This window comes from Pelodiscus sinensis, chromosome 2, assembly GCF_052426305.1.
Source record: "Pelodiscus sinensis isolate ZL-2025 chromosome 2, ASM5242630v1, whole genome shotgun sequence".
NCBI classification, from domain to species: Eukaryota; Metazoa; Chordata; order Testudines; family Trionychidae; genus Pelodiscus; species Pelodiscus sinensis.
Window position 1 is genome coordinate 244,842,962 of NC_143053.1, and position 25,451 is coordinate 244,868,412.

Here is a 25,451-nt window from a genome sequence, read left to right on the forward strand (position 1 = left end):
GTAGCATAGCTGATTTAAAGAGCCATCTTAAACTATTCTCTTCCCTAAGAAAGTTTCTACTACTTCAACATAGTAGTTTCCTAGCGAGATACCCAGTCACTAATGCTACATATATAAACTTTTTCAGATTTATTTCTTAATCTATTTTTCCTCAGACAGGTTCTCGGGTTTTAATATGCCCTTGTCTGCTTTAATACGATGCTAAACGAGCATCTCACAACCAGAAGACAAAAGCCAGTAATAAACATAATAACTGGTCCAGGTGAATAAAGCAGTTTTCCTTAGAGCAAGCTTTAAATCTTGTGGGACAGTAATGTCTATATTGTACCCCCAAGAAAAATGGGTTCATTCAAGGTCACTCTTATAGCCAAAAATAATTCTCAGAGGGCAGGCTGCCACTGCCTGATTTGTGAAGGTTCATTATTTGAAGCATGTTGGAGGTCCAGTTGTCATGGTCATTTATGTCCCTTGAGTAGAGTTTTCACATATAAAAACAGTCCAGCACAACCAACCAATGAGGATTTCTGGCTATAAACAACCAATGTTTGAGCACTGTGGGGTGGCTCATACATACAGAGGAAAATTAAAGAACAAAACAGGATCCAAGAAAGTTAGTGATTTTCTGAATCTGGGAGTGATGGGATTTTCATTTCTCATACCATAAATGTTCTGGTTTTCTTACCCTGGAAAGTACAGGTAGCTCTTTATGTTCATTCCTTTTTTATTATTAAACACTCCTATGAATCATTTCCTATTCACTTTTTATCCCTGTCAGAGAGCAATTAGGGGTAATTTACACAAAATTAATGATGCATAACACTACAATGAAATATTTTATAACAGACAAATGAAGGCCTGCTCAAAGGAAGCGGAAATGTAATTTGAACATCCACAAAAGTGACAATTTTAATTAATCTCAGACTACTTTAATAACTATATTGTAAACGACTGACAGAACAGATGTTCTCTTTTAAAAACCAAACAAGCTAATATGCTCCTACTTTTTTTTTCCTGGAGGAAAAGCTCCTAGGAGGGCTTTTGCTTGTTGGAAACGAACTTTCATATCAGCCTTGTATTCTGAAGCCATGCTACAATGAAAGAAGAGGCACTCTGTTTATTTCCTTCATCCCAACGAGTTTTGACACAGAGCCATACACAAAGGAGCTTGGAAACATGAAGCCATCCTTAACGGTTAAGGATACAGATCCTTTGGAACTAGGGACAAGTGAATGCAAATGTGAATCATACAGTAATTATAATATAAATGGGACCGAGAGATTAAGTCTGTGCAAGCATTCAAAGACCAGAAACTAATTTAAGCTTTACAAGCCTCAGGAAAAGTTCCAGAAGGTCACCATTTGCCTTGAAGCATTAATTATAACCTCCTGCTACTGAGTATACAAAAAAAAAAAAAACCCAACAACTTCATAATTGTCCTTGTGTAGGAAGCCATTCTGGCCACAACAGATAACACTCATTTAGTGATCTAATATGCTAGAAACAACCAACACTCCCTTCCAGGCAAGAATCCTACAGCTGCTCTCTTTAATATTCCACAGAATGGGACACAAGTATCTCTGTCATTTTGTCATGCCCAAGATTTTGCAGATGCATTGACATTTTATTTGGCCTGCTAAGTGTGCTCTGCAACTGTGTATGAATAGTGGTTCCTGCATTAAATCCCTCTCCCACCCCCGCTTCAAGAAAGGGGATCTGGATGAGCCTGCCCATGTGCGTGGGTAAATGGCGTTGCCACTGGCTCAAGGATGAGAAAATACAAAGGCTTTTTTTTTTCCTGATCATTCTTCCCTTATGGCACGCCAAACTTGTGCCAAGTGCAGTGCCAATCTACATTTGACTTCAATTTAGTTGTGGTATGCTTCACTACTATATGCACAAGAGGATAGTACTAAACAGATGATAATCATATACATGGTTGTGAATAAGATGTTTGATGGCTTCAGTTCCTGCTTTGGTTCACAGAAAATGAAAGTCATGATTATCTGATAAGAACACAATAACATAAGAATGGCCATACTGGGTCAAACCAAAGGTTCATCTACCCCAGTATCCTGTCTTCTGACAGTGGCCAATACCAGGTGCTTCAGAGGGAATGTCCAAATAGCCAATCCGCAAGTGAGCCATCCCTTATTGTCCCCTCCCAGCTTCTGATAATCAGAGACAAAGGACACCTAGAGCACAGGGTTTCATCTGTGGCCATCTTGGTTAATAGCGATTGGATGGACCTATTCTCCCATGAACTTATCTAACTGATTTTTTGAAACCTACTATAATTTCTGCCTTCACAACATCCCCTGGCAATGAGTTCCACAGGTTGACAGGGGCTATGTCTACACTGTACCTCTCTTGCACAAAAGCCTATGCAAACGAAGCATGGATTAGCATATTGCTGCACTTTATTTGCATAATTAATTAGGGGGTGTTTTTGCACAAGAGGCTTTTGCTCAAAAAGGAGCTGTGTAGATGGCTCCTTTTTGCACAAAAAAACCCTCTTGCGCAAGAGCAGTTCTTCCTGACAAAATGAGGAAGAACGGCTCTTGTGCAAGAGGTGGGTTTTGAGCAAAAAGGAGCCATCTACACAGCTCCTTTTTGTACAAAAGCCTCGTGTGCAAAAACGGCCCCAATTAATTATGCAAATGAAGCACAGCAATAAGCACAGCATAGGCTTTTGCGGTGTAGAGGCAGCCTATGCGTTGTGAGGAAACACTTCCTTTTTTTTAAGCATCATTCCTGTTCATTTCATTGGATGGCCCCTCGTTCTTGAGTTATGTGAAAGATTAAATAACACTCCTTATTCACTTCTCCACACCATTTATGATTGTATAGACCTCTATCATATTCCCTTCCTGAGTCATCTTTTTTTCCAAGCAGAAAAGTCCCAGTCTTATTAATCTCTCCTCATAAGGAAACTGTTCCATACCATCAATCATTTTTGTTGCCTTTCTCTGTATCTTTTCCAATTCTATTTTTTCTCAGATGGGGTGACCTGAACCGCATGCAGTTTTCAAAATGTGGGCATACCATGAATTTATATAGAGGCTGTCTGCTGACTATCGTAACAATAACTTGCTCTCAGATAGCATTTTCATCATTAGTTCTCAAAGTGATTTACAAAGGAGGTCAGTATCATCATCCTCATTTAATAGAAAAGAAAACTGAGGCAGAGAGAGGCACAGTGACATGCCCAAGGTCACTCAGCAAGTCAGGAGCAGAGCCCAGACTAGAACCCTGGTGTCCTGATTTCCTGTTTAGTTGGTAGTCTTCCACAGAAATGACACCAGACCACACATCACCGCCATTTGCAGTTGGCATTAACTGCTGGCAATCTCAGCAGAGAGGCTGTGTGGACTGAATAGGCCTGGAGGCTGAGCTATTGTCTTGCTACTATCATTATTGAGGCTGATTGGAAGAGCTGCAGCATTGTTGTTTCCTGCTCAAACCTGTGGCTAAATAAAGGAGTTCAATTTCCAACTCTCTTTATTCCATAGTTTTCATCATGAATGACTTAATTTATTTTTAAAGACAAACTGATTGCACATTAATCCTACCCCATATTCTGTCAGCAATACAAGTATTCATATAGCATCTTGGCAGGCACTAAGAATCATGAAATAAGACACTGGCATGAAATGCTCTTTAACTTAAAGTAAAGTAATGCACATCGGGAAAAATAACCCCAACTACAGTAGACTTCCGATTATCCGGAACCTATGGGACCTATCAGATATGGGACCTATCAGGAGGTGCCGGATTATCAGATATGCCGGACTATCAGGAGGTACTACAAGGTGGTTATATATATACTGTATATTTTATATATCCTTTTTATTGTACATACTGTATACAGTATACTGTAATGTTTTAGTTTTTTTAAGCCTTTTTTACCCTTTTTGCTCAGTTCAGCTGCTGCCGCTGTTACCTTGTGACTCATTTTTTGCCGAAGCTCACTCACTAGGCTCTTGCCATTTTGATGCCGGACTATCAGGAGTGCCGGACTATTGGATGCCGGACTATTGGAGTTTTACTGTATACGTACAGTATGATGGGGGCTAATTTGGCTATGACAAATCAGGAAAGAGATCTTGGAGTTATTGTGGATAGTTCTCTGAAAACTTCCACAGTGTGCAGCGGTGGTCAAAACGGCAAATAGGATGCTAGGAATTATTAAGAAAGGGATAGAAAATAAGACACAGAATATCTTACTGCCCCTGTATAAAACTATGGTACGCCCACATCTTGAATACTGTGTACAGATATGGTATCCTCACCTCAAAAAAGATATTTTGGCCTTGGAAAGGGTTCAGAAAAGGGAAACTAAAATGATTAGGGGTTTGGAACGGGTCCCATATGAGGAGAGGTTAAAGCGACTGAGACTTTTCAGTTTGGAAAAGAGGAGACTGAGGGGGGATATGATAGAGGTATATAAAAGCATGAGTGGTGTGCAGAGGGCAGATAAAGAAAAGTTATTTATTAGTTCCCATAACAGAAGAACTAGAGGACATCAAATGAAATTAATGGGTAGCAGGTTTAAAACTAATAAAAGAAAGTTTTTCTTCACACAGCGTGTAGTCAACCTGTGGAACTCCTTGCCAGAGGAGGCTGTGAAGGCTAGCACTATAACAGAGTTTAAAGAGAAGCTAGATAATTTCATTGAGGTTAGGTCCAGAAAAGGCTATTAGCCAGGGGATAGGAATGGTGTCCCTGGCCTCTGTTTGTCAGAGGCTGGAGAAGGATGGCAGGAGACAAATTGCTTGATCATTGTCTTCAGTCCACCCTCTCTGAGGCACCTGGTGTTGGCCACTGTTGGTAGACAGGCTACTGGGCTAGATGGACCTTTGGTCTGACCCAGTATGGCCGTTCTTATCCTCTTATGTAACTTTAGTAGGGATAGAGGATACAGGTGCACTTGATTGGGAACCTGAGTCCCAACCTTAGTATGTCTTAGATTCAGGTTAAAGCTTTTCATATGTTGAAAGGGCACCTAAGTAGGAAATGCTTTGTCATAATCACTTTAATTTTAAGATGCTGCTAGAAGACAATGAACCACATTCCTCATAGACACTTTCTGACAGAATTTCTACTTAACTGAGTGAGTTTAAGAAGGGATTCAACTCGGATTCTTTTTTCTGTGAATTTATTGCTTGTGAATCGTCCTAGATTGAAATCCAGGCATAAGCCGTGGCAACACAAGCTACCTCAAGCCACCGGAAGTGTTCCCGCTCTGGCTTGATGTGTACAAAAATAACAAAAAGCAGCTTAAACAGCTAAGTATGGGTAGAGTATATGGAACTATATACAAACAAACAATTGCCCTTATTTTATTCAAATCTTTACTGAAAGTTCACATCTCTTGTATGACCTGTATGAAATAAGTGGGTTCTATAGTTCATTAGACATACACAGACAGAGCCATCAAGGGCTACACATGCCAAAACAGAGTAACTGCCTATTCTTAGTACTGCTCTTCCTTCCTTTCTTGCTTCATCCATCCTTCACTTGTTGCATCTTATCTACAACTAGACTGTAAGCACCTAAAGGCAAAGCACAGGAGTGTTTTTATCTTGTGCTCTGAGAACACTTGGGGCTCTACAACAGGGATGATACAACCTGGCGATTCATGCTGAGATGCAATCCTGCACTGTGCTGAGAACCTCTGCCTTCTACTCCCACTGAAATCAGTGCAAGTTAAGACCGTTCAGCATCTGAGAGGATCGGGCCCATTGCTATTCAAATTTGCTATGTAATTACAGCATGGCTATTGAGTTGCCACTGAGGCGAAACACTGTACAGTGCTGTGAGCTAAAAACAGATGTGAACAACCACTGAACTTCATGAACTCTTCACTGCTGCATGGTCTAATCAGCTTGCATGCTGCATTTTTTACAGGAACCTTTGGCTACATGTTAATAACCAGGTTTCTCTTTGGTAGGTTTCTGGGCAATTAAGGGATTCAAGACTCATTGAATCCTATGGAACTGCTATTTTTTAATTTATCTGGGAACTTACAAGCCCCACATTACCATAGAATCTGAGCACCTCATAATCATTAATGGATTTGAGCTTCACAGCATTCTGGTGAAGCAGAGAAGCATTAATCTCATTTACAGATGGGAAACTGAGGCATTGAGTGATTTACTTAAAGTCACATGGGAAGTTTGTGCCATAGCAAAGAATCTAACCCAGGTCTAGGGCATTGGTTCCCAACATGTGGCCCACAGGTACTGTAGAGGGGTCTGTGGAACATTTAGGAAAGGAAAGGAAAAGTAAGGATCGGGCCCACCGAGGGACTGGGACTTTCTGCCAGGTGATTCTCACTTGAGGGTTTGCCATTTGTGACCGGCCGCATGCACGTATGCACGCTGTCTCCTGCCCTTGGGATGGGATCTTGATACCTCAGGAGGCACCATCTGTCCTCCCACCCCCAGCAGTGCTGCTGTTTATGCTCCAGCCTTCTCCCTACACCCAGTCCCACAGTGAACCTGATCCTTACTTTTATTTTCCTTTTCTTTGTTTTCTTCCCCAGGGCTCCATGCCCAGCCAAGGACAGAGTGCTGGGGCAGGAGCTGCATTTGGCTACGAGAGACCCCTCACCGTATCCTCAGTGATGGGCAGGAGATGGAAGGGGCAGGAGCTGAGGAAGCAGTATGGGCCAAGGGATGTGCTGGCCATCACTTCCCGCCCCTCCCATTGGAGGGTAATGTAAAATTTTAACAGATTGAAAAGGGGTCCGTATGCTTGAAAAGGTTGGGAACCCCTGGTCTAGAGCGCTTCATTACACCATCCTTTCCCCTTTGTAATAGTGAATTAAATGCCTCTGAACACTTGCAGCTCAAAGCTACATTTGGCAGGATTGGAGTGATATCAGTAAATATCAGTAAACGCTGACCTTACTATACACACATAAACCAACAAAAATGTTTCCTGATAGGCAAAGAAAGACAAATGAGTTTGACTTAAGGAAACTTACTTTGTATATTATAACATAGGATGCTGACAATTTATGTTTTCATGTTTTTAAAGCTTTAACTTTTTGAATCTCAACATCTAATCTTAAATTTTCATAGTTGGACCCTCCATAATTTCTCAAAACCATGACAATTTAAATTGATAAACATAGAAAAATGCTTGAAAATAAGCATCAATATTAGCTACTCAATTATTTTAAAAAATCTAATTCTGCCAAGTATGCTTAGAGACTATTTAGCATTTTATGCCTATTTTGTGATTATGCCAACTACACAGGTCCACATTTGGAATGCACGAAATCTAGATCATTGGCAAGGGCTCTAAAACTAAGACTTCTTTCTATTATAAATCATGAAGAGGCCAAAGAAGTCAGTGCACTTACTGCTTTCTCTAATTTCCCTAACACTTTGGCTACTGTGTGAAATATGCCAAACTTAATATATTCCCACCCCAAAAGCAGCACATTTTCACCATAACTCTCATTGATGCTAATAAGAATGAGAATTAGGAAAAAAACTACTTAAAACAAGCAGATTTTAAGATGAATGAACCATATAGCTGGAACAGTGATATACATGTTTTCTATCAGATACTTGATACAACACATTAGTAACTGCAGTTAAGCTTTTGATACAAAATATTGGATTAAGACTTAGTTTCATTGACTTGGAGAAGCCCTAAATCAAGCTAAGGTTAGGTCTACACTGCAGGTAGGCACTCATGGTTGGTCTACACCCACTAACTCAGGCTCATGGGGCTGTTTAAGAGTATTGCAGAGATGTTCAGGGCTGGGCTGAAGCCTGAGCCTCTCCTATCTCACGGAGTCCTTTAGCCCCCATGTCTATTTAACCCACATACCTTCTGGGTGTGGTTCACTGGCCCATGTAGTGGCACTTAGACCACTTACAGAGAGAAAAATGAGTCTTTTTGGCAGCCTTAGCTGAAAGGCAGCTGGCTTTTAGCTTGAGCTGTAGAGGCTCACGTGCTACGCTCCAGAGGTCCCAGGTTTGGTTCTGCCTGTTGGCTGTTAAATCTACACTGCAGTTAAACAGCCCTCTAGACTGAACCTCACGAGACCGAGTCAGCTGCAAGTTTTTAATTGCAATGTAGACATACCCTTAGACATTTCTAAGGCTCCTGTCACTTTGGTGTCTAAGGCTGGTATCAAAGGACTTGATCTCAGTATTTTCCATTGAGTTCCATGGACACCAGGGCTGGCCCCATAAGCATAGGTTAAAAGGTCTGATTAAATGAAGGAAATGTGAAAGGAGTACAAAGAGCTTCATTATTCTCATGCTTCAGGGCACGAGGCAACCTTCCACTAAGGGGGTTGGGAAGACATGTCCCCTAAGGACAGATTATTACAAGAATTTTGAAGCTAGTAATTAGGTACCTTCCACTGACAGGCTACCGACCTAGACTGATAACGGATCAGATCCACTCTCTTCCCTGGAGTGCTGTCTAGTAATGAGAACAGGGCAATGGGGTCAGGCCAGTCAGCTCAGTGTGTGGCTTTGTACAAGTCACTAACTCATTCCGTGCCTCAGTTTCCCAGTTTGTAAAATGGGTGTTACTTCTCTGCTTCACTCAGATATTGAGAGGATTGAAGAGTTAATGTTGCAAAAGCAAAATAAAAAGGTGAGGTACCATTTGTTTTACAAAGGAGGAATTTTCTACCTAGACACTTGTATTTAGATAATTCATAATGCAGAAACATCCAGAGGAATGATATAATAATATTTAGTATTTATGCAGCAGTTTCCATGTTCAAAGTGAATTACAAATCCAAACTAATCCTCACAATATCCCTGTACAGGCCTGTCAACAGGGAGCTGTCTCCCCCCACCTCCGCACACACACACACACCTTGCCCAAGGGCTGTTGGCAGCCCTGTCCATATGACACAGGTAGCTAAATATTATTCCAGTGCTAAAGATAGGGAAACTGAGGCAAAAGGTGAAGTAATGGCTCAAGATCAAAGAGCAAGTGTCTGATAATATACGGTCTCCAGCCTTTTTAAGCACAGGGTCACTTTTTAAATTCAAGCACAATCTACAATCTACCTCAAACCCAAATATTCAAACCCCACCTCCCTTCCCACCCCAGCTGCACTCCTTCTCTAAGGCCCCATCCTGTGCACTCCATCCCCTGGCCTTTTTCCATCTTGGGAGGGGTGGGGGAAGGTTCTGGTCTTGTGCTCAGGAGTTCAGAGTGTGGGAGAGGTTCTGGGCTGAGGCTGGGGCAAGGTGTGGATGTGCAGAAGAGGTTCAGGGTACAGGCACTGGGAGGTAGTTTAGGTGCAACAGGGGCTCAAGGGTCATCAACATCCCTTCTCTGCTTCCCCTACTCTGCACAGCAAGCAGGAGGCTCCCAGGGGACAGCTTCAAGGAAGAGGGCAGAAGCATGGCAGTAGGGGAGGGGCAGCTTCAAGGCAGAGGGCAGAAGCATGAGAATGGGGGGGGGGGGAGGTGCAGCTGAAGTGCCCACAGTCAGGATCACCTGTCAGAGGCTCCAATATTTACCAGTAGACCCGGATCTATTGGTTGGTGACCACTGCTCTAAAGTTTTATAGATTCCAAGGCAAGAAGGGATCTCTGTGATTATCTGGTATGCCCTCCTTTGTAGCACAGGCCCAAATCTCCCCCACAATAATTCCTAGAGCACAGCTTCTGGAAAAAAAAAATTCCAATCCTAATTAAAAATGGTCAACCATGATCTTTCATAAATTGTTTCAGTGGTTAATGGGGAACAAGGAACTCAGCACTTCAAATGAGACTCTTGCAGGATAAAGCATCTGTGTAAATTCATTACAATCTTACTGATTAGCATTTGTTCAGTGGCACCTCACTAAAACTAATATGCTTTTTTCCTGTGTAAATTCTTGAACATTAAAAACTAGCTTACTCAGGGTACGTCTACACTACAGCGCTAGTTCGAACTAACTTAGTTCGAATTAGTTAATTCGAACTAAGCTAGTTCGAACTAACGCATCTAGAACTAAAAACTAGTTCGAACTAGCGTTTTGCTAGTTCGAACTAGTAAGTCCACATTGAGTGGACTCTGAACAGGGCTTAAGGATGGCCGGAAGCAGTGCCGGCAGGGCATAAAAGGAGGACTTAGAGCATGGAGATACTGTCTCAGGCTAGCCGAGGGCTGCGCTTAAAGGGTCCCGACCCCCACCCCGGACACACAGTTCTAAGGGGTGCCCCGCTTGCAAAGAAGTTCTGGCTTGGAGTGCCCTGAGTGCCCACACTGGGCACATCACACCACTCGGCCATCAGCCCGGCTGCACTTGCCGCAGGCTGCCATCTGGGGAGAGGGAGTAATTGGGGGCTGCAGGAGAGCTTCCACCCCCAGAAGCCCGCAGAGCCAGCCCAGTCCTCCCCATCGGGGGCTCGTACCCCATTCCTCCCTCACCTCCTTCCACTTGCCCTTCCCTAGCCCCCCTTCTTCTTGATGTACAAAATAAAGATAACGTTTCTTCCAACATTGACTCTGTCTTTATTGAAAAAAACTGGGGGAGACTGGGAAAAGGAGGTGGGAGAGGGGAAGAGAAAGGCTGGGAGAGGGGAGGGCAACTAACATGATCAGGGGTTGGGAACAGGTCCCAGATGAAGAGAGGCTACAGAGACTGGGACTGTTCAGCTTAGAAAAGAGGAGACGGAGGGGGGACAGGATAGAGGTCTGTAAAAGCAGGGGTTGGGTGGAGAGGGTGCATTCAGAAAAGTTCTTCCTGAGTTCCCATAAAGAAGGACTAGAGGACACCAAAGGAAAGGAATGGGTAGCAGGCTTGAAACTAGTAAGAGAAAGTTGTTCTTGACAAAGCAAATAGTTAACCTGTGGAACTCCTTGCTGCAGGAGGCTGTGAAGGCTACAACTAGAACAGAGTTGAAAGGGAAGTGAGATCAAGTCATGGAGGTTGGGTCCATGGAGTCCTATTAGCCAGAGGGTAGGAGTGGTGTCCCTGCCCAAAGTTTGTGGAAGGCTGGAGAGGGATGGCACGAGACAAATGGCTTGGTCATTGTCTTCGGTCCATCCCCTCCAGGGTCCCTAGGGTTGGCCGCTGTGGGCAGACAGGCTACTGGGCTAGATGGACCTTTGGTCTGACCCAGGACGGCCATTCTAAGCTCAGGGCTCAGTGTCGGGGGTCTCAGTGGACCCCCTTGATTTTCATGCACACCTGGTCCTGGGTGGCCAGGCTGGCAGCTCTCCTGCCCTAGACGGCCACTTTCCTGTGCCTAGTGCGGAGATCGTGGACGAGGTCCACGATGTCCGCACTAGCCCAGGAAGGTGCCCGCCTCTTGCGGTCCAGGGCAAGCTCCCGGGAGCCGCCAGCCTGGTCCCGGCAAGAGGGGGTGGGCTGGGGGGCATCGGGTGGGTGGCTCTGTGCCGTGCCAGGTGCAGGGTCTGCTAGCTGGGTGCTGGCAGGCTTGCACCTGGCACGGGCACCGTAGCCAGCCCGTGCCCCTTTAAGGGGTCCGGGGCCGGGAGGGGGCATAGAGTTTCCCTGGTGTTGGCCAGAGTGGCCACAGGGAAACCTGGGGAGGGCTAGCCTCCCACTAGTTCGAACTAAAGGGCTACACAGCCCTAGTTCGAACTAGCTAGTTCGAACTAGGCGTTAGTCCTCGTAAAATGAGGTTTACCTAGTTCGACTAAGCGCTCCGCTAGTTCGATTCAAATTCGACTAGCGGAGCGCTAGTGTAGCGCATAGGAAAGTTAGTTCGAACTAACGTCCGTTAGTTCGAACTAACTTTCTAGTGTAGACATACCCTCAGAGTTTTACTTGGCTTTTAGGGTTATAAGACATGCTGATAAGGTATATCTGCTTCAATACATAAAAAGCAACCTTGCAAAAACTATTGCTTTATTACAGTAATATTCATCAACAAATCCAAATGGTTTATTGGTTTTAATTGATCTCTGATCAGTAAAACATGCAAGCCTGGTTAACGTAAATCTGAAACTGGTAATTACTAAATATAGGGATAGCACAACACTGACACTTAAAGAGGGCACAATCTTAAACTGTGAAGATAATTACCTTTGCAGTATTGGAGCAAATCCTGGGGTGTTTGCTCAAATAACATTGAATCCATCATTAACAGAGCCCCAAAAAATTCATGGCCATGAAAAACATATCACAGATCATGAACTCTGGTCTCATCCATGAAATCTGATCTTTTGTGTACTTTTACCCTGTACTATTCAAATTTCACAGGGGAAATCAATGTGTCTCAAACTTGGGGTCCTGACCAAAAAGGGAGTTGCAGGGTAAGAATTAGAAGTTTATTGAAGAGGGTCACAGTGTTGACATCCTTACATCTGCAGTGTCTTCAGCACTAGATAGCCAGAGAATTACAGCTGTTAGCCAGGTGTCCAGCTCTGAAGGTAGCGCCCCACGAGGAGCAATGTGGAAGCGAGGTCCTACCATATCATGTCATCCTTACTTCTGCACTGCCATTGGTAGTGGCGCTGCCTTCAAAATGGGGCTACTTGCCTGTAGCCACTTCTCTCCACAAGCCCAGCTCTGAAGACAGTGCTGCTGCCAGCATCAGTGCAGAAGTAAGGCTGGCAATATCCCACAACCCCATTTTAGGTCACGATACCTACAGTTACAAGACAGTAAAATTTCAGTTTTAAATATCAGACATCATTACATTCACTGTGAATTTGGTAGGGGTCTAATTATTAACAAATTACTCGCTCGATATTAATGTACATACTCAATTTAGTGTGATACTAATGGTCAATACAAGTGAAAGATGAAGCCAGTTGATTTTTAGTAATGCCATCCAGCAAAGAATATATAACATTACAAGCAGTGGTGTAAATTTTATGTCTACTCCCATGTATCCTTTGTCCCATCACTGGCCTTTTAAGCCTCTGGTTTACACAGTGCTATATTCTGATCCTAATGCATACAAACAATGCCTACCAGAATCTTATCTAGGTTCATCTCGCAGAACATGGCATACTCGGTTAGCAGCATATGTGGTCATAGTAATCATCTAATTTACCCAGTTTCCTGATGAAGTCCAACTTCTTCTTAAGCCTCTTTCATTAGGGAGGTTGCCTAGCACAGTTCTTAGTAAGAATTCTCTGTCCACATTGTTCATGCTTAGAACCTAGGTAGCAACAACATGATTTAAACATGATTGCAGCTAACATGGTTCTGATCCCTGTACACACAGGTCTTAAAAGTATAAGCTCAAAGCTGACATACCTTGCTGAAATTGCCCTCATGAGAAATAATTGACTTCAGAGCATGACTAATAATGTTCCTTAGGTTTATATATATGCAAAATGTACCATGTCAAGAGATCATAGCATTACACAATTGTATTCCAACCACGTTGTAACCCAATGTTATATATTGTAAAGGATTGGGATGTAATAAAATTATTCCACTGCATGGTTTTGGATTTGTCCATACCTGTAAGCCCAAACTTGCTAAAACATAATCTGGACATTGCTGAGTTACAACACAGTTAAAAATATAAAGAGGATGGGCCCCTAAAAATAGAGATGTTCAGCACAACTTGGTAGTGAAAACTTTTGATGAATCCAACAATAGCCTACAAATAAAATAAATGCAGAATAATGAAGAAACTTTTAAAATGCTTAGACATAAACTTGAAAAATGGAGGCAGCAAATATCTATTGCATTTATGTGCTCCATTTTCTGGACGTTGTTTGCATGTTCCTTATAATACGACCTGTTAAACTCTTCCTACAGGGAGGTAAGGAGATAAATTATATCCTCAAGAAACAGTTGAAAGAGCTCAAGCATTTATAGCTGCAGGAAGACTCTGTAAATGTTAAGCTTGTAGCACACCGATTTTATTCTAATAAACATAAAAACGGCAAGTATTATGTATAGGGTTTAAATAACAATTTCAACATGTCGTGAACAGGCACTCATTAGTATCATGCTTTCTCCGCTCCCTCTAACATCTGTCATAGTGATGGGGCTTCTGCAATGGCTCCCAATTACTTTCTCTACCAAGCTTCATTTATTACAGCAATAACCTGCATTCAATCATAAATCTATCCCAGGTTTTACTGTTACTCTTGACTGGTTTTTTTGCCACTACAGCAGGGACGATGTGGTTCAACCCTGCTATGGTTTCTAGCATTAATCAGCTAACTGAGAGTTGTTCCAGGGAGTTGAAGGAGATCGTATGCCTTTATTTCACTTGTACATTGTTATATGGAAATTATATTTCTTTGTTAGGCCCCATGGACTAGAACTCACATGTGTGTGTGGGGGTCCAAGCATGGCTTAGTGCCCCACAGTGCCACATCAGGGGAGCACTGGGGTGAGCAGGTGTTGCAGGAAGTACTGCCCCAAGGACCCAGAGTGCTAGCACCCTGCACCCCTTTGATTGGCCTGGCACACTATTTATCCCTGGCCCATGGCCCAGGATATTGTCTAGGCCATCACACAGACTTCTGGCCTGATGTGACTCCAGACCTTACCTCATCTTCTGATCTCCAGCCTCTGACCCTGGCCCAACTTTGACTCTTGCTTATTGAACCTGGCTCTAGTGATTCCTCTGACTCCTGATTGCCATCTACCTTCCTTGGTGTGTGGACTTTAGCCCAATTTTGACTGCTAGACAAGATTGCCTGTGCTTTAGTACCTTACAGTATTCAACCCTAACCCTCCCATACCCCGATATATGTACTTACCTTCCTTGTCCCCCTCTCTGCCAAACACGTACACACATGAATACCTTTAGGCACATGTGTACTTCCACTAAACTCAGATAGAAGTTGTATACCATAATGCATTGATTGGCATGGTATAAGACCCCCAAAAAACTAGTAAATGTGTATAAATGTGCACTTAAATTATAAATTAGATCTTAAATTATAACCCCTTCAGGGCAGAGACCGTGCCTTTGGGTGTGTTTGACACCTAGCACAATGAGGCTCCGATTCTGACTGAGGATTCAGGGCACACCATGATATAAATATGAAATAACTATAATAATCTAGCTATGATGATGAACATAGTAACAGATGCCTCAATGTCATGGCCAATTAAGATGAAGTCATTTGAAATTTGATGCAGACTATCATTAATTTGAGTATGTTGCTTCCATGTCACAGTGTATTCCCTGTCCTCGACTTTCTAGGTCTGATTCATTGATTGGAAATAGCAGCACAAAGGAGATATAACACCAGATTTACTACCCCCCAGTAGGACTCCTTATGCCTAGGGGTATCCTCCAGCATTATGGGATCACCATCGTGGCTTCAATGCTAGCCCATCCTTGCCACTGGAATAAGGTACATGGCTAGAAAAAACAGATATTAGCTAGGGTGCACCTGGACCTAGAATCCTGGCTTCCCACAACTCTTGAGCTCCTGTGTCTAGCACAGTTTGATTAGATCTGAGAATCTGGTGCTACATCTGCAACATTTATTTGCCAAGAAGAGTGGGAATGATATCCCTGCTCTCGTGTGAATCCTAACCTACAGCAAGGCCAAGGCGATTTAGTATCTCTTTCCTGCTCCTTCCCTGTGCTGTTCATCAGAACTACCTTTCAAGTATACCAACACAGAAGATGTGGGGCTGCAGAGAAACTATATGAGATGCATGTGCAAAAGAGCTAAAACAGATCATACTTACTGACAAATATTTTAGACAAAGACAAACTTATTAGTTCTGGGAAAGGAGAATGGATTTGAGATCCATTGGAGATAGACAAAGCATTACATCATCTAGCTGACCATAAGGTGGCATTGTGTCTCTCCTAAGGCAAGACTACTTTTTTCCCTGTCCACTGACTGAACCCTCAATAAATAATGGGATATTGTGTACTCTAATGGCTAAGGAGTGATTACCAACCACAGAGACATTTCTGAGCAAAATACAATAGCCAGCGCTTGCTTCCTTCCTTCCTATCTACCTACGGTATGTCTAGACTACATGGCTCCATTGCCCTTAAAGGGATTTTTGTTTGAGAGTAGACACCAGACTCAAGCCTTTGCTGTAAATTGATGGAGAAACACACAATTTGCCAGCAACCAAAACAGGCTATGCATCCCTCCCTCCCTTAACTGCACTGATCATTTTAGCAATCCCATTAGGTTACGATAATGAGTGAGGGAGGGATCCTTTGAACAGTGGCAGGCAGTGTAGCTACAGGGATATCCCTGGATCTTAAAAAGCTTGGAGACCACTGATCAAGGAGGAGGCAGCACAAGTGGGTACCAGCAGGAAAAGCCTGTGATAAAGAAGGTGCTGTGAAAGATGTGGGGAAATAGCCCAGGAGTTTCTAGCTGTCTCACACCTGGTGTGGGAGACTTTTACATACAGCAGCTTTTACAGGGCCCTGGGCTGGAACCTGGAGTAGAGGGTGGACTAGGTCCCTTCCACCTCCCATTTCTGCTCGAGAGGTCCCCTCCACTCCCCCCCCCCCATTTCTGCTCGAGAAAAAGACTGATTGGGAAAAAGAAAAGGGTTTATCCAGCCCTGTGTCATTTTTGAGGATCCACTTAGACTGTGACATTTAGTTTCCTCTGTTCCTCATGCTGGTCAATGATGAGAGTAGCTCAACAAACAAAATGGTGCCTAAACTGAGGGCTGCTGTGAGCCTCTTGGGCAAGCAATCCTCCTGAAAACACAGGCCCACCAAGGTTGAATAGGAGCTTTGTCACATTCCCTACAACAATTCAATGAAACTTAGATGTAAATAAGTTAACTAGCAATGTTCCTTCTAATTTTTTCCATCCATGTACAGAATACATTTTTATGTGTACTGAGGCATATGTAGATGAGCACCACTAGTAAAAACAACAAATTTAGCCACACTGACCAAACACATTTGGGAAGCTTTGGTACAACTCATTTGATCTCAAAGGTCAAAACTACTAACAGTATTTTTCAGCCACTGGAGACTTTAGATCCCCCAAAGCACTTGTTTGGCTGAATGTCTGCTCCGTCAGTTAATAATTCCACATCCTATCAAATAAAATGATTCTTCATGGACAGTAAATAATATGATTTTAGATATCTACAAAGATATATGCAGCTGGCACAAAGATAGAGTTATACAAAGTGTACTGCTTCTATACACATCCTTTGGTAAAATAATTATATGGCTTAAAATGGGAACACAGAAAAATGTGAACCACTAAAGGAAGAATTACAAATAGTTCCTTCTAATAGTTGAAGATGATATAAACTTCAACTAGTCAACAAACCAACCAACCAACCAACCAACCAACCAACCAACCAACCAGTGTTCTGGCTTTTCATGTAGAGCATGGAATCATGTCAGATTTTGTCTACATTTTTTGATTTTGTGGGATATAGTAAAATACATCTTGAACTATAGCACAAGGGAACAGCAAAGCAATTGATCCCTAGTCATGGACAGATGAAGACAGATGCAACATATTGGCTACGTCTAGACTGGCATGATTTTCCGGAAATGCTTTTAACAGAAAAGTTTTCCGTTAAAAGCATTTTCGGAAAAGAGCGTCTGGACTGGCACAGACACTTTTCCGCAAAAGCACTTTTTGCGGAAAAGCGTCCATGGCCAATCTAGACACGCTTTTGCACAAAAAAGCCCCGATCACCATTTTCGCGATCGGGGCTTTTTTGCGGAAAACAAATCTGAGCTGTCTACACTGGCCCTTTTGCGCAAAAGTTTTGCGCAAAAGGGACTTTTGCCCGAACGGGAGCAGCATAGTATTTCCGCAAAAAGCACTGATTTCTTACAGTAGGAAGTCAGTGCTTTTGCGGTAATTCAAGCGGACAGTGTAGACAGCTGGCAAGTTTTTCCGGAAAAGTGGCTGATTTTCCGGAAAAACTGGCCAGTCTAGACACAGCCATTGTGTCTACTATAATCTAGAGAACTGGAACACAGAAATGTCAGGAGTATGGAAAGTGTAGACAAAGACATTAGAAAGATTCTTGCATTTTCCTTCAGGAATGGCTGGCTGCAGAGTCAGCCTCAATGCTCTCCACTAAGAGAAAGGCATTGGTCTTCCAATATGCATGTAAACAGTTTTATGTCTGTGTGGACTATGCTTATATGGGGACACAGAGGGAGATATGACTACTTACTTATCAGGAAGTTCCTTCCAAAACTCTGAGCTATACAGCAGCCATAACAAACATTTTGAATACCAAAGTGGAGCAAGATTAATGCTAAGCATGATGAAGAGCCATGAATAAAGAATTCGCACATTATTGCAACTCATAAAATATAAGAGACCTAATTTTCCTCTTACATCAGTTTTACACCTGTGTTGTTCCACTGATTTCTGTGTGATTTACTCCTGATTTTTAGCACTCTGAGAGAAAGGCAAAGACCAGTGTGCTCTCTGGGCCACTTAACATGAAGTGTAATGAAGATGAATATGTTGCAAAAGAAAAAGTTTAAATTATGAAGTGCCTCCACATATTGCGGTAATTAACTCAACTTTTAGAAAAGCAACTCCAAATCAGTATGTATAACACAGCTCAAACCTTATTGTTGATTCTAATTACTTTGCCCATACCTGGAGCAAAACAATGTTTTCTATGTATGAGGGTTGAATATAAAGGGCCTGATATGCCTTTCACTTCCAGTAGTGTGAATCATGTCAATGGAGTAACATTGATCTAAAACTGACATATAGGAAAGCCAAATCAGGATCACTATCTTTTTTTGTCTTTGTACTCATTCCCAGTTCATCTCATTATGGAAATGTCAATAGCAATTCCATAGTTAAGATTGGGTTGAGTTCTGCATTTAAACTGAGATTACATTTTGAGAACATGGTATTGTACAATTAAAATCCAAAGGGACATATCCTAAGTGGCTGTCAGTCAGCATAACTCCATTGAAGTCAATAGTGTTATGATTTACACTAGCTGCAGAGATGGTCCAGAGAATTTTAGTTGAAAGTCATTTTCGTAGTTGGGTCCATTATTACTACAGGAATGTGTAGTCTAATAAAATATATTAATCTTCAACGAATTCCAACAAACTTATTGTAGATAATGCAATAGGAATTAATTAACACTTAGAAGTTGAGAAGAACCATAATCTTACTATTCACACGTGCTTCTATTTGTATTAAAACATTTCTCTCTTGATATATATGAAAAAACTTTTCCTGTGGGATGACAGAGTGACGTCATTATGTCACTCTGCATCCTGCCTGCTTCCTCCTTCCCTCCCTCCTCCGCAGTCCTCAGGGGGCAGGTGCTGCACAGCCTCCCTCCTCCCCGGTGTTCCGGGGAGGAGCCAAACCTGCCATGACAGCCTCGGCCCACCTCTACCCTTTGGCAGCTGGAGAGAGAGAGTCGGGCCTGCCACACCACGGCGTCAGCCTGGCCCAACCTCCCGGCAGCCAGAGGGAGAGAGCAGGACCTGGTGAGGCCTTGGCCCAGCCCAACGTCTCAGTAGCTAGAGAGAGAGAGAAAGACCTGCTCTGCTGCAGCCCAACTCCCCCAGCGGCTGGGGAGGGGGGCGAGAGCCGGGCCTAATGAGGCCTCAGCACAGCCCGCCATGCCTCCACCTGGCCCTCCTCAGCGGCCGTGGGGAGAGCCAGGGCTGCCTACCCCCAGAGAAAGAAGGATTGACGAGCACAGCAAGCAGGGGACGCTGCCCCCTTGTACTCTATAAAAAGGGGAAAATGGGCAATGTCGTCAGCAATTGCGATCAGCCTGTTTTCAAATGGATAGTTTTTGAACACAGCTTTCCTTGTCAACAACAAACCCAATCAACATGGTAACATTTACTGTACTTATTTGATAAGATTCTCTAAAATGGGAGTACTCACCCAAGTGAGCAAAGGGCCTGCCATCTGGTTCTACCCTAATCCCAATCTGCTCTCTACCCTTCAACACTCTGATTCTGAACGCCAATCGTCCCACTCTTTGAAATCCCTCCTACCCATCTTTTTCCACCACCTCTCAGATAACAATTTTCTTTAAAAATATAATTATATAAAAAGGATAGAAAACTAGGCCCACCAGTGACAATTACAGTTACCTATGTGTTGACGTTATTGGTCCCAGGGGTATACTCCTTTTAAATACAGGGAATCTGAAACTGAAAGATTCTTTCAAAATAAAATAAACCTATTCAGTTAAACTACTGTACCATGATGTACTCTGTATCATTCAGCAACTTCATAACCTTATTCAGCTCCTACCCTTTTCCTTTAGTTATTTCCCTCAGTATCCTGTTTTGTGTGCTGTCTTTTGCTTACTACTACAAAAATCCTCTATACACAGATAGGCTTTGCCTACACTGCTGCACTATTTTGGGGTACCGTAGGTATCCTGAAATACCTATTCTGTGTCTTTTGAGCACGTCCATTATTTCAAAATACAATGGGCTCGCTATTCCAACAACCCTGTAAACCTTATTCCGTGAGGAGTAAGGGACATTTTGAAATAGCGATTTATTACGAAATACATGCTGTTCAGACTGTGCCAAATTTTGAAATAAGCTATTTCAAAATTAACTCGAAATAAGCTACGCAATTTGCATAGCTCAAATTGTGTAGCTTATTTCAAGCTTTAGGTGCAGTGTAGATGTACCCCTATAGTGTTATATTCACTTATATTTGATAATAATATTCAAAACTCTGTGTCAAACCATAGACGTACCAAGTAATATTTGAAAAGCAAATAAGTGATGTAAGAGCTTAAGTTCCAAAGTGACTTGAGTATTTAGGGCCAGATTTTCAAAAGTAATTAAGTATATAAAGATACAGAGAAGCTTTTCAAAAGTTCATAAGCAGATTAGGCATCAAATTCCCACTGAAATCAAGAGTCTACATTTATTGAAAATCAATGACACTTAGGCTCTTAAGTGCCCAAGTCACTTTAGAAAATGGGATTTAGGCACTTCTGGAATTTGTACTCACAGTCACTAAATTCATTATATAATACAGTATAATGGATCAAGGAAATCACTAACATCTGAATGAGAGAGAACCACTATCATCAGTTAGGATTAAGATTTGTTTCTTAAAATGTGTTTTTTAAATCATCAAGCAAAATGAATTATTTGAAGGCAACAGATCTTTGTGCTGCTAGTTACAGTTTGGAGGTACATACCGAGTTTGGTTATTGCCTGCTCTAAAAATCTATCCTTAATAATAAAAGAAACATACCTTCACAAGTCAGTAAGAAGTACTCCATGTTGTGACTGAATGATGCACTGAAATAAGTACAGTTTTCAATCAAATCACAGGACAGACACTGCCTGTTGAAGTTTCCATTTGTGCTTGCACTGAAAAAGTTAATACATGTACAGGAGGGTCAACTAAGCAAGGGTTACATTGAAGCAATATCTTTTGAACTTTATTGCAGTGAGAGAAAAAGAACATTAATGTGTTCAGCATTACTAACAGACTAGGCAATCTAAATTGCTAGATTGTGTTTTTTTTACAAGAACTGAAAAGATAAATAAAGGGCGTTGGTGGCTTTTGTGCAAGGCATGTGGTTATATTTGAGGGCTACAGCTTTTCAGAAAATGATGAATGCACCTGAACTTTCAATATAAAAATAACGCGTTTTAATTCAGGGAATAGACATGTAATTAAGAATTGTTTCTATGCTACTTTATGTTTACTGCAGACAAAAGAGAACTAGAGAACTTTTCTTGAAGAGGCAGTTTTTATGACTTGCTAAGGGCTGCCTCATAGAAAATCCTCTGTCTGTGCATCTAAATAGGGGACTAACCACAACATCTAGCTAGAACAAAAAGAACCTGTTTTGCCTGCTTTATTTTTGAAGTACAAAGTCTGTCCTGTGCATGTGCTAAAGAGTACCATGCCGGATAAAGACTAAATTACTATTTATTAACAATGAGGAGCGTATGGCACCTTATAGATTTACAGTTTTATTTGGATATATGCTTTCATGGGCAAAAACCACTCTGTTAGACACACAAAGTGGTTTTTACTACAAAAGATTATGCCCAAATAAATCTGTTAGTCTATAAGGTGCCACAGGATTCCTCATTTTTGCAGATATAGATTAAAATGGCTATCCCTCTGACATTTATTAACAAATAATAAATAACACTTAGCACATCTATAGCAATTTGCAACTTCAAAATACTTTATGAGCATTAACTAAGTAATCCTCAGAACACCCCAGTGAGACATGCCTAGAGTATTCTTCCATTTCACAGGTAGCAAAACTGAAGTGAAGCAGCTGTGTGAACTGGTCAAGACCAGAGGAATCATCACTGACAGATCCAGGGTCATGCCCAGTTCACCCCAGCTCCCATTCCTGTTTTCTCTCTAGCTCACACTTTCTTTTATGAGAGCCAACCCAGTGCATCTTACTTATTCAGAATTTATATACCGAGGGCCAGATCCTCAGCCAATATAAATTGTCACAACTCTATTGACTTCAATGGGGCTATGACAATTTATGAAAGTCAAAGCTCTGTTCTTTACAGTTCACTACATGAGTCACCTTCCAAGGCTGGTGGGGTTTGGCAATGTGGAAGCAATGTGAATCATGCCAATATTTTCTGTGAAGGAATTCTCCCTGAATTGAACTTTCAAACTTAGTTTTGTTCGCTCCAATACAAATGCCTAGTCCAAACAGATTGGTTACGTCTAGACTGGCCCCTTCTCCAGAATAGTCATTCAAAGCAGGTAAGTCAGAATAGGGAAATCCGCGGGGGATTTAAATATCCCCCGCGGGATTTAAATAAACATGTCCGCCGCTTTTTTTCCGGCTTGGGGAAAAGCCGGAAAAAAGCGTCTAGACTGGCGCGATCCTGCAGAATAAAGCCCTTTTCCGGAGGATCTCTTATTCCTACTTTGAAGTGATCCTCTTTTCCATTTTGGTGACATACTCATATTTATTTCTGAAATTCAGTTGGAGAACAAACAATGTCAGTTATGAGGGGCACAATCCATTTTCTGTGATGACCTCATTCATAGAGGAATAACTGGAAAACGATCTCAATGAAAGAACTGAAAACATACCTATATAAGTGTCGCCGTCTTGGTAAATCTTCTGTGCTGAGGAAGTAACTAAGAATAGAAAGTACAGCAATGAGAAGTAGAGTTTTGGAAGGGGATTTACAAATCACAGAATCATAGAATACTAGGACTGGAAGGGACCTCGAGAGGTCATTGGGTCCAGTCCCCTGCCCTCATGGCAGGACCAAATACTGTCTAGACCATCCCTGATAGACATTTATTTAACCTACTCTTAAATATCTCCACAGATGGAGATTCCACAACCTCCCTGGGCAATTTATTCCAGTGTTTGACCACCCTGACAGTTAGGAACTTTTTCCTAATGTCCAACCTAAACCCCCCTTGCTGCAGTTTAAGCCCATATTATTAAACATCATCTCCATCCTCATGTCTATCCTGTGAACATTTCCTTGATCTTGTGAGGCAAACTGAAAGTATACGTGACTTCTCTATTTCACTAAACTGGAAAAAACAATCAGAAGGGCCTTCGCTTCAGCACAGGAAATATTTGGTAAACTGCATAGCAATTTAAAATAAAAACAAAAATATTTCAATGGTGAAGTGTATGTGATAGTTGTGCTTCAAGGTAAAAGTGTTCCATGCAAAAACCCGCCCTGAATTCAGGTATGTAGGCCTGGCTTGATATGAATAATTGGACAAGGGTGAAACCCCATTTCTTGGGAGACAAGATTAGGCAGGCAAATGGATCAGCAGATTGGAAATAGAATTGTCTGTACTAACTAAGATGGTGGTGTTGGTGGGGATATTCAGGGGATCATTTACTGTGAAAAAAATAACAACATATACATAAGTTGGGAACATAAAGATTCAGTAAAGAGTAAGTTGTACAAGGGCAGCGAGTGGACAGGGCATGCTATACAGCAGGGGCAGGCAAAATATAGCCAGTGGGCCAGATCCAGCCTGCCAGGCCTTTGGATCTGGCCTGCAGCCTGTCAGGACCCTTAGGCAGACTCCCTACCTGCCACAGCCCCAGGCCACTCAAAGCAGCCAGGAGGGTTGTGTGCCTCTAGGTGCTGCGTGCCCCTTGCGGGCCAGACCTAAAAGATAAAAACCTGTTAGCTTGCCATTACACCGACATCTTTACTTACATTTTATGCCTCTTTTCATCATATGCCAAAATCTTTGTCACGTCCCAATCACCAGATGTAATGGACTGTAAGTTATCACTGCTGCTATTAGGCTGGCAAGAAAAAAAAAGTGTTTTATTTTTTCTGAAAAGACAACACTTGAAAAAGACTAAAAAAAATTGTTTTTATTTTTCAAAACACAGAGCTCTCGTGACTCCTCCATGACTTATTAAAAATAATCACTCATTTGTGATTCTCCCCCCAAAGTACTGCTATGAATTTGCAGACATTCTTAAATGTACTGAATCAGATTAATCTCTGGCATATCTGCATTGATGATAATGGGATTAATTGGACCCAACATAAATAATACATAAGGAAGTCCTTTCCCTTGTTCATCTTCTGCCCATGGATTCTGGTTAATAACCTCAGATGACTGTGCAGAGAATCATTTATTTAGAAATAATGGAGGAGGAGCTTGTTTAAAAAAACAACCCATAACATTCTTTGAATTTTGCTTAAAATGTGAAGACCTTTTAATTATTATTCTAAGCAAACTGCATCAGTTCAAATTATTGTTCCTCATATGCCTGAAATGCTACTAGCCTCTAGCCCAGTTAAGGTATTCATCCTCATGGCCAGAGAGTTTCAGACTCTACATAGACACCTCACCATATCTTGGGTTTAAACACAGATATCTGTCCATGGCATGTTGTAGTCAGCAATGGCAAAGAATAACAACAGTGGTTGTTTTCACCTGTGATGACGACATGGCAATATGGTAGAATTTTCCTCGTCCTCCTTGAGGAATGGCTCGGATGAAGAAAAACTTCCGTCCATCTTTAGAAAAGATTGGCTCTTCATTCTGCAAATGTCAATCAAATGGGTTTAATTGTCATTAGATAGGGCTTCTTGGTGTTTTTTAAAACTCTTCAAAACTTGCAAAAAATGAAGCACTTTCTAACAACCTAAGACAAAGAAACAGCTTCCTCAAAACAGAGAAGAAAGTCCTGAAATTCTGAAACCCCTTGTTTTTCTGTCCACTGAGGAGCAATTTTCTTTTAGCTAGCTTCTTTTGGAATTAAAGGCAGACAGGCAATAAGGAAGCATTCTTGGTTTCAAAGGAATATCCATTTGTGAAGCACAAAAAATCTACATACCTACAGAGAAGCTTTTTAGGGGGTAACCAGAATGAAGCACTTTTATAAGCACACATTTAGCAGTGTGTGGCAAACCTTGTCTACTCAGCTGGAAAAACTGCATTGGGTTGTGTATTATTCAATATACATTTTCTTAAAGAAACACCATTGACGTCTTTCAGAGTCTAAGTCCAGTCTCCTTCCCTTCCTTCTCATAGAAGATTAGTCAGGGGCGGATATAGGGCAGGGCGAACGGGGCGGCCACCCTGGG

At 42.0% G+C, this 25,451-nt stretch overlaps 1 protein-coding gene across 3 annotated transcripts in view; it reads right to left on the reverse strand.

The window, feature by feature from the left end:
* Nucleotides 1-25,451, reverse strand: part of DPP6 (dipeptidyl peptidase like 6) — a 771,331-nt gene that overhangs the window by 45,784 nt on the left and 700,096 nt on the right. For all 3 annotated transcript variants that reach the window (XM_006129324.4, XM_075922771.2, XM_006129323.5), the window contains exons 13-16: nucleotides 24,799-24,906; nucleotides 24,063-24,154; nucleotides 22,957-23,004; nucleotides 21,121-21,239 (exon numbers count right to left, since the gene is read on the reverse strand). In XM_006129324.4, the coding sequence (XP_006129386.1) occupies nucleotides 21,121-21,239; nucleotides 22,957-23,004; nucleotides 24,063-24,154; nucleotides 24,799-24,906 (367 nt within the window). The remainder of the gene's footprint in view (nucleotides 1-21,120; nucleotides 21,240-22,956; nucleotides 23,005-24,062; nucleotides 24,155-24,798; nucleotides 24,907-25,451) is intronic.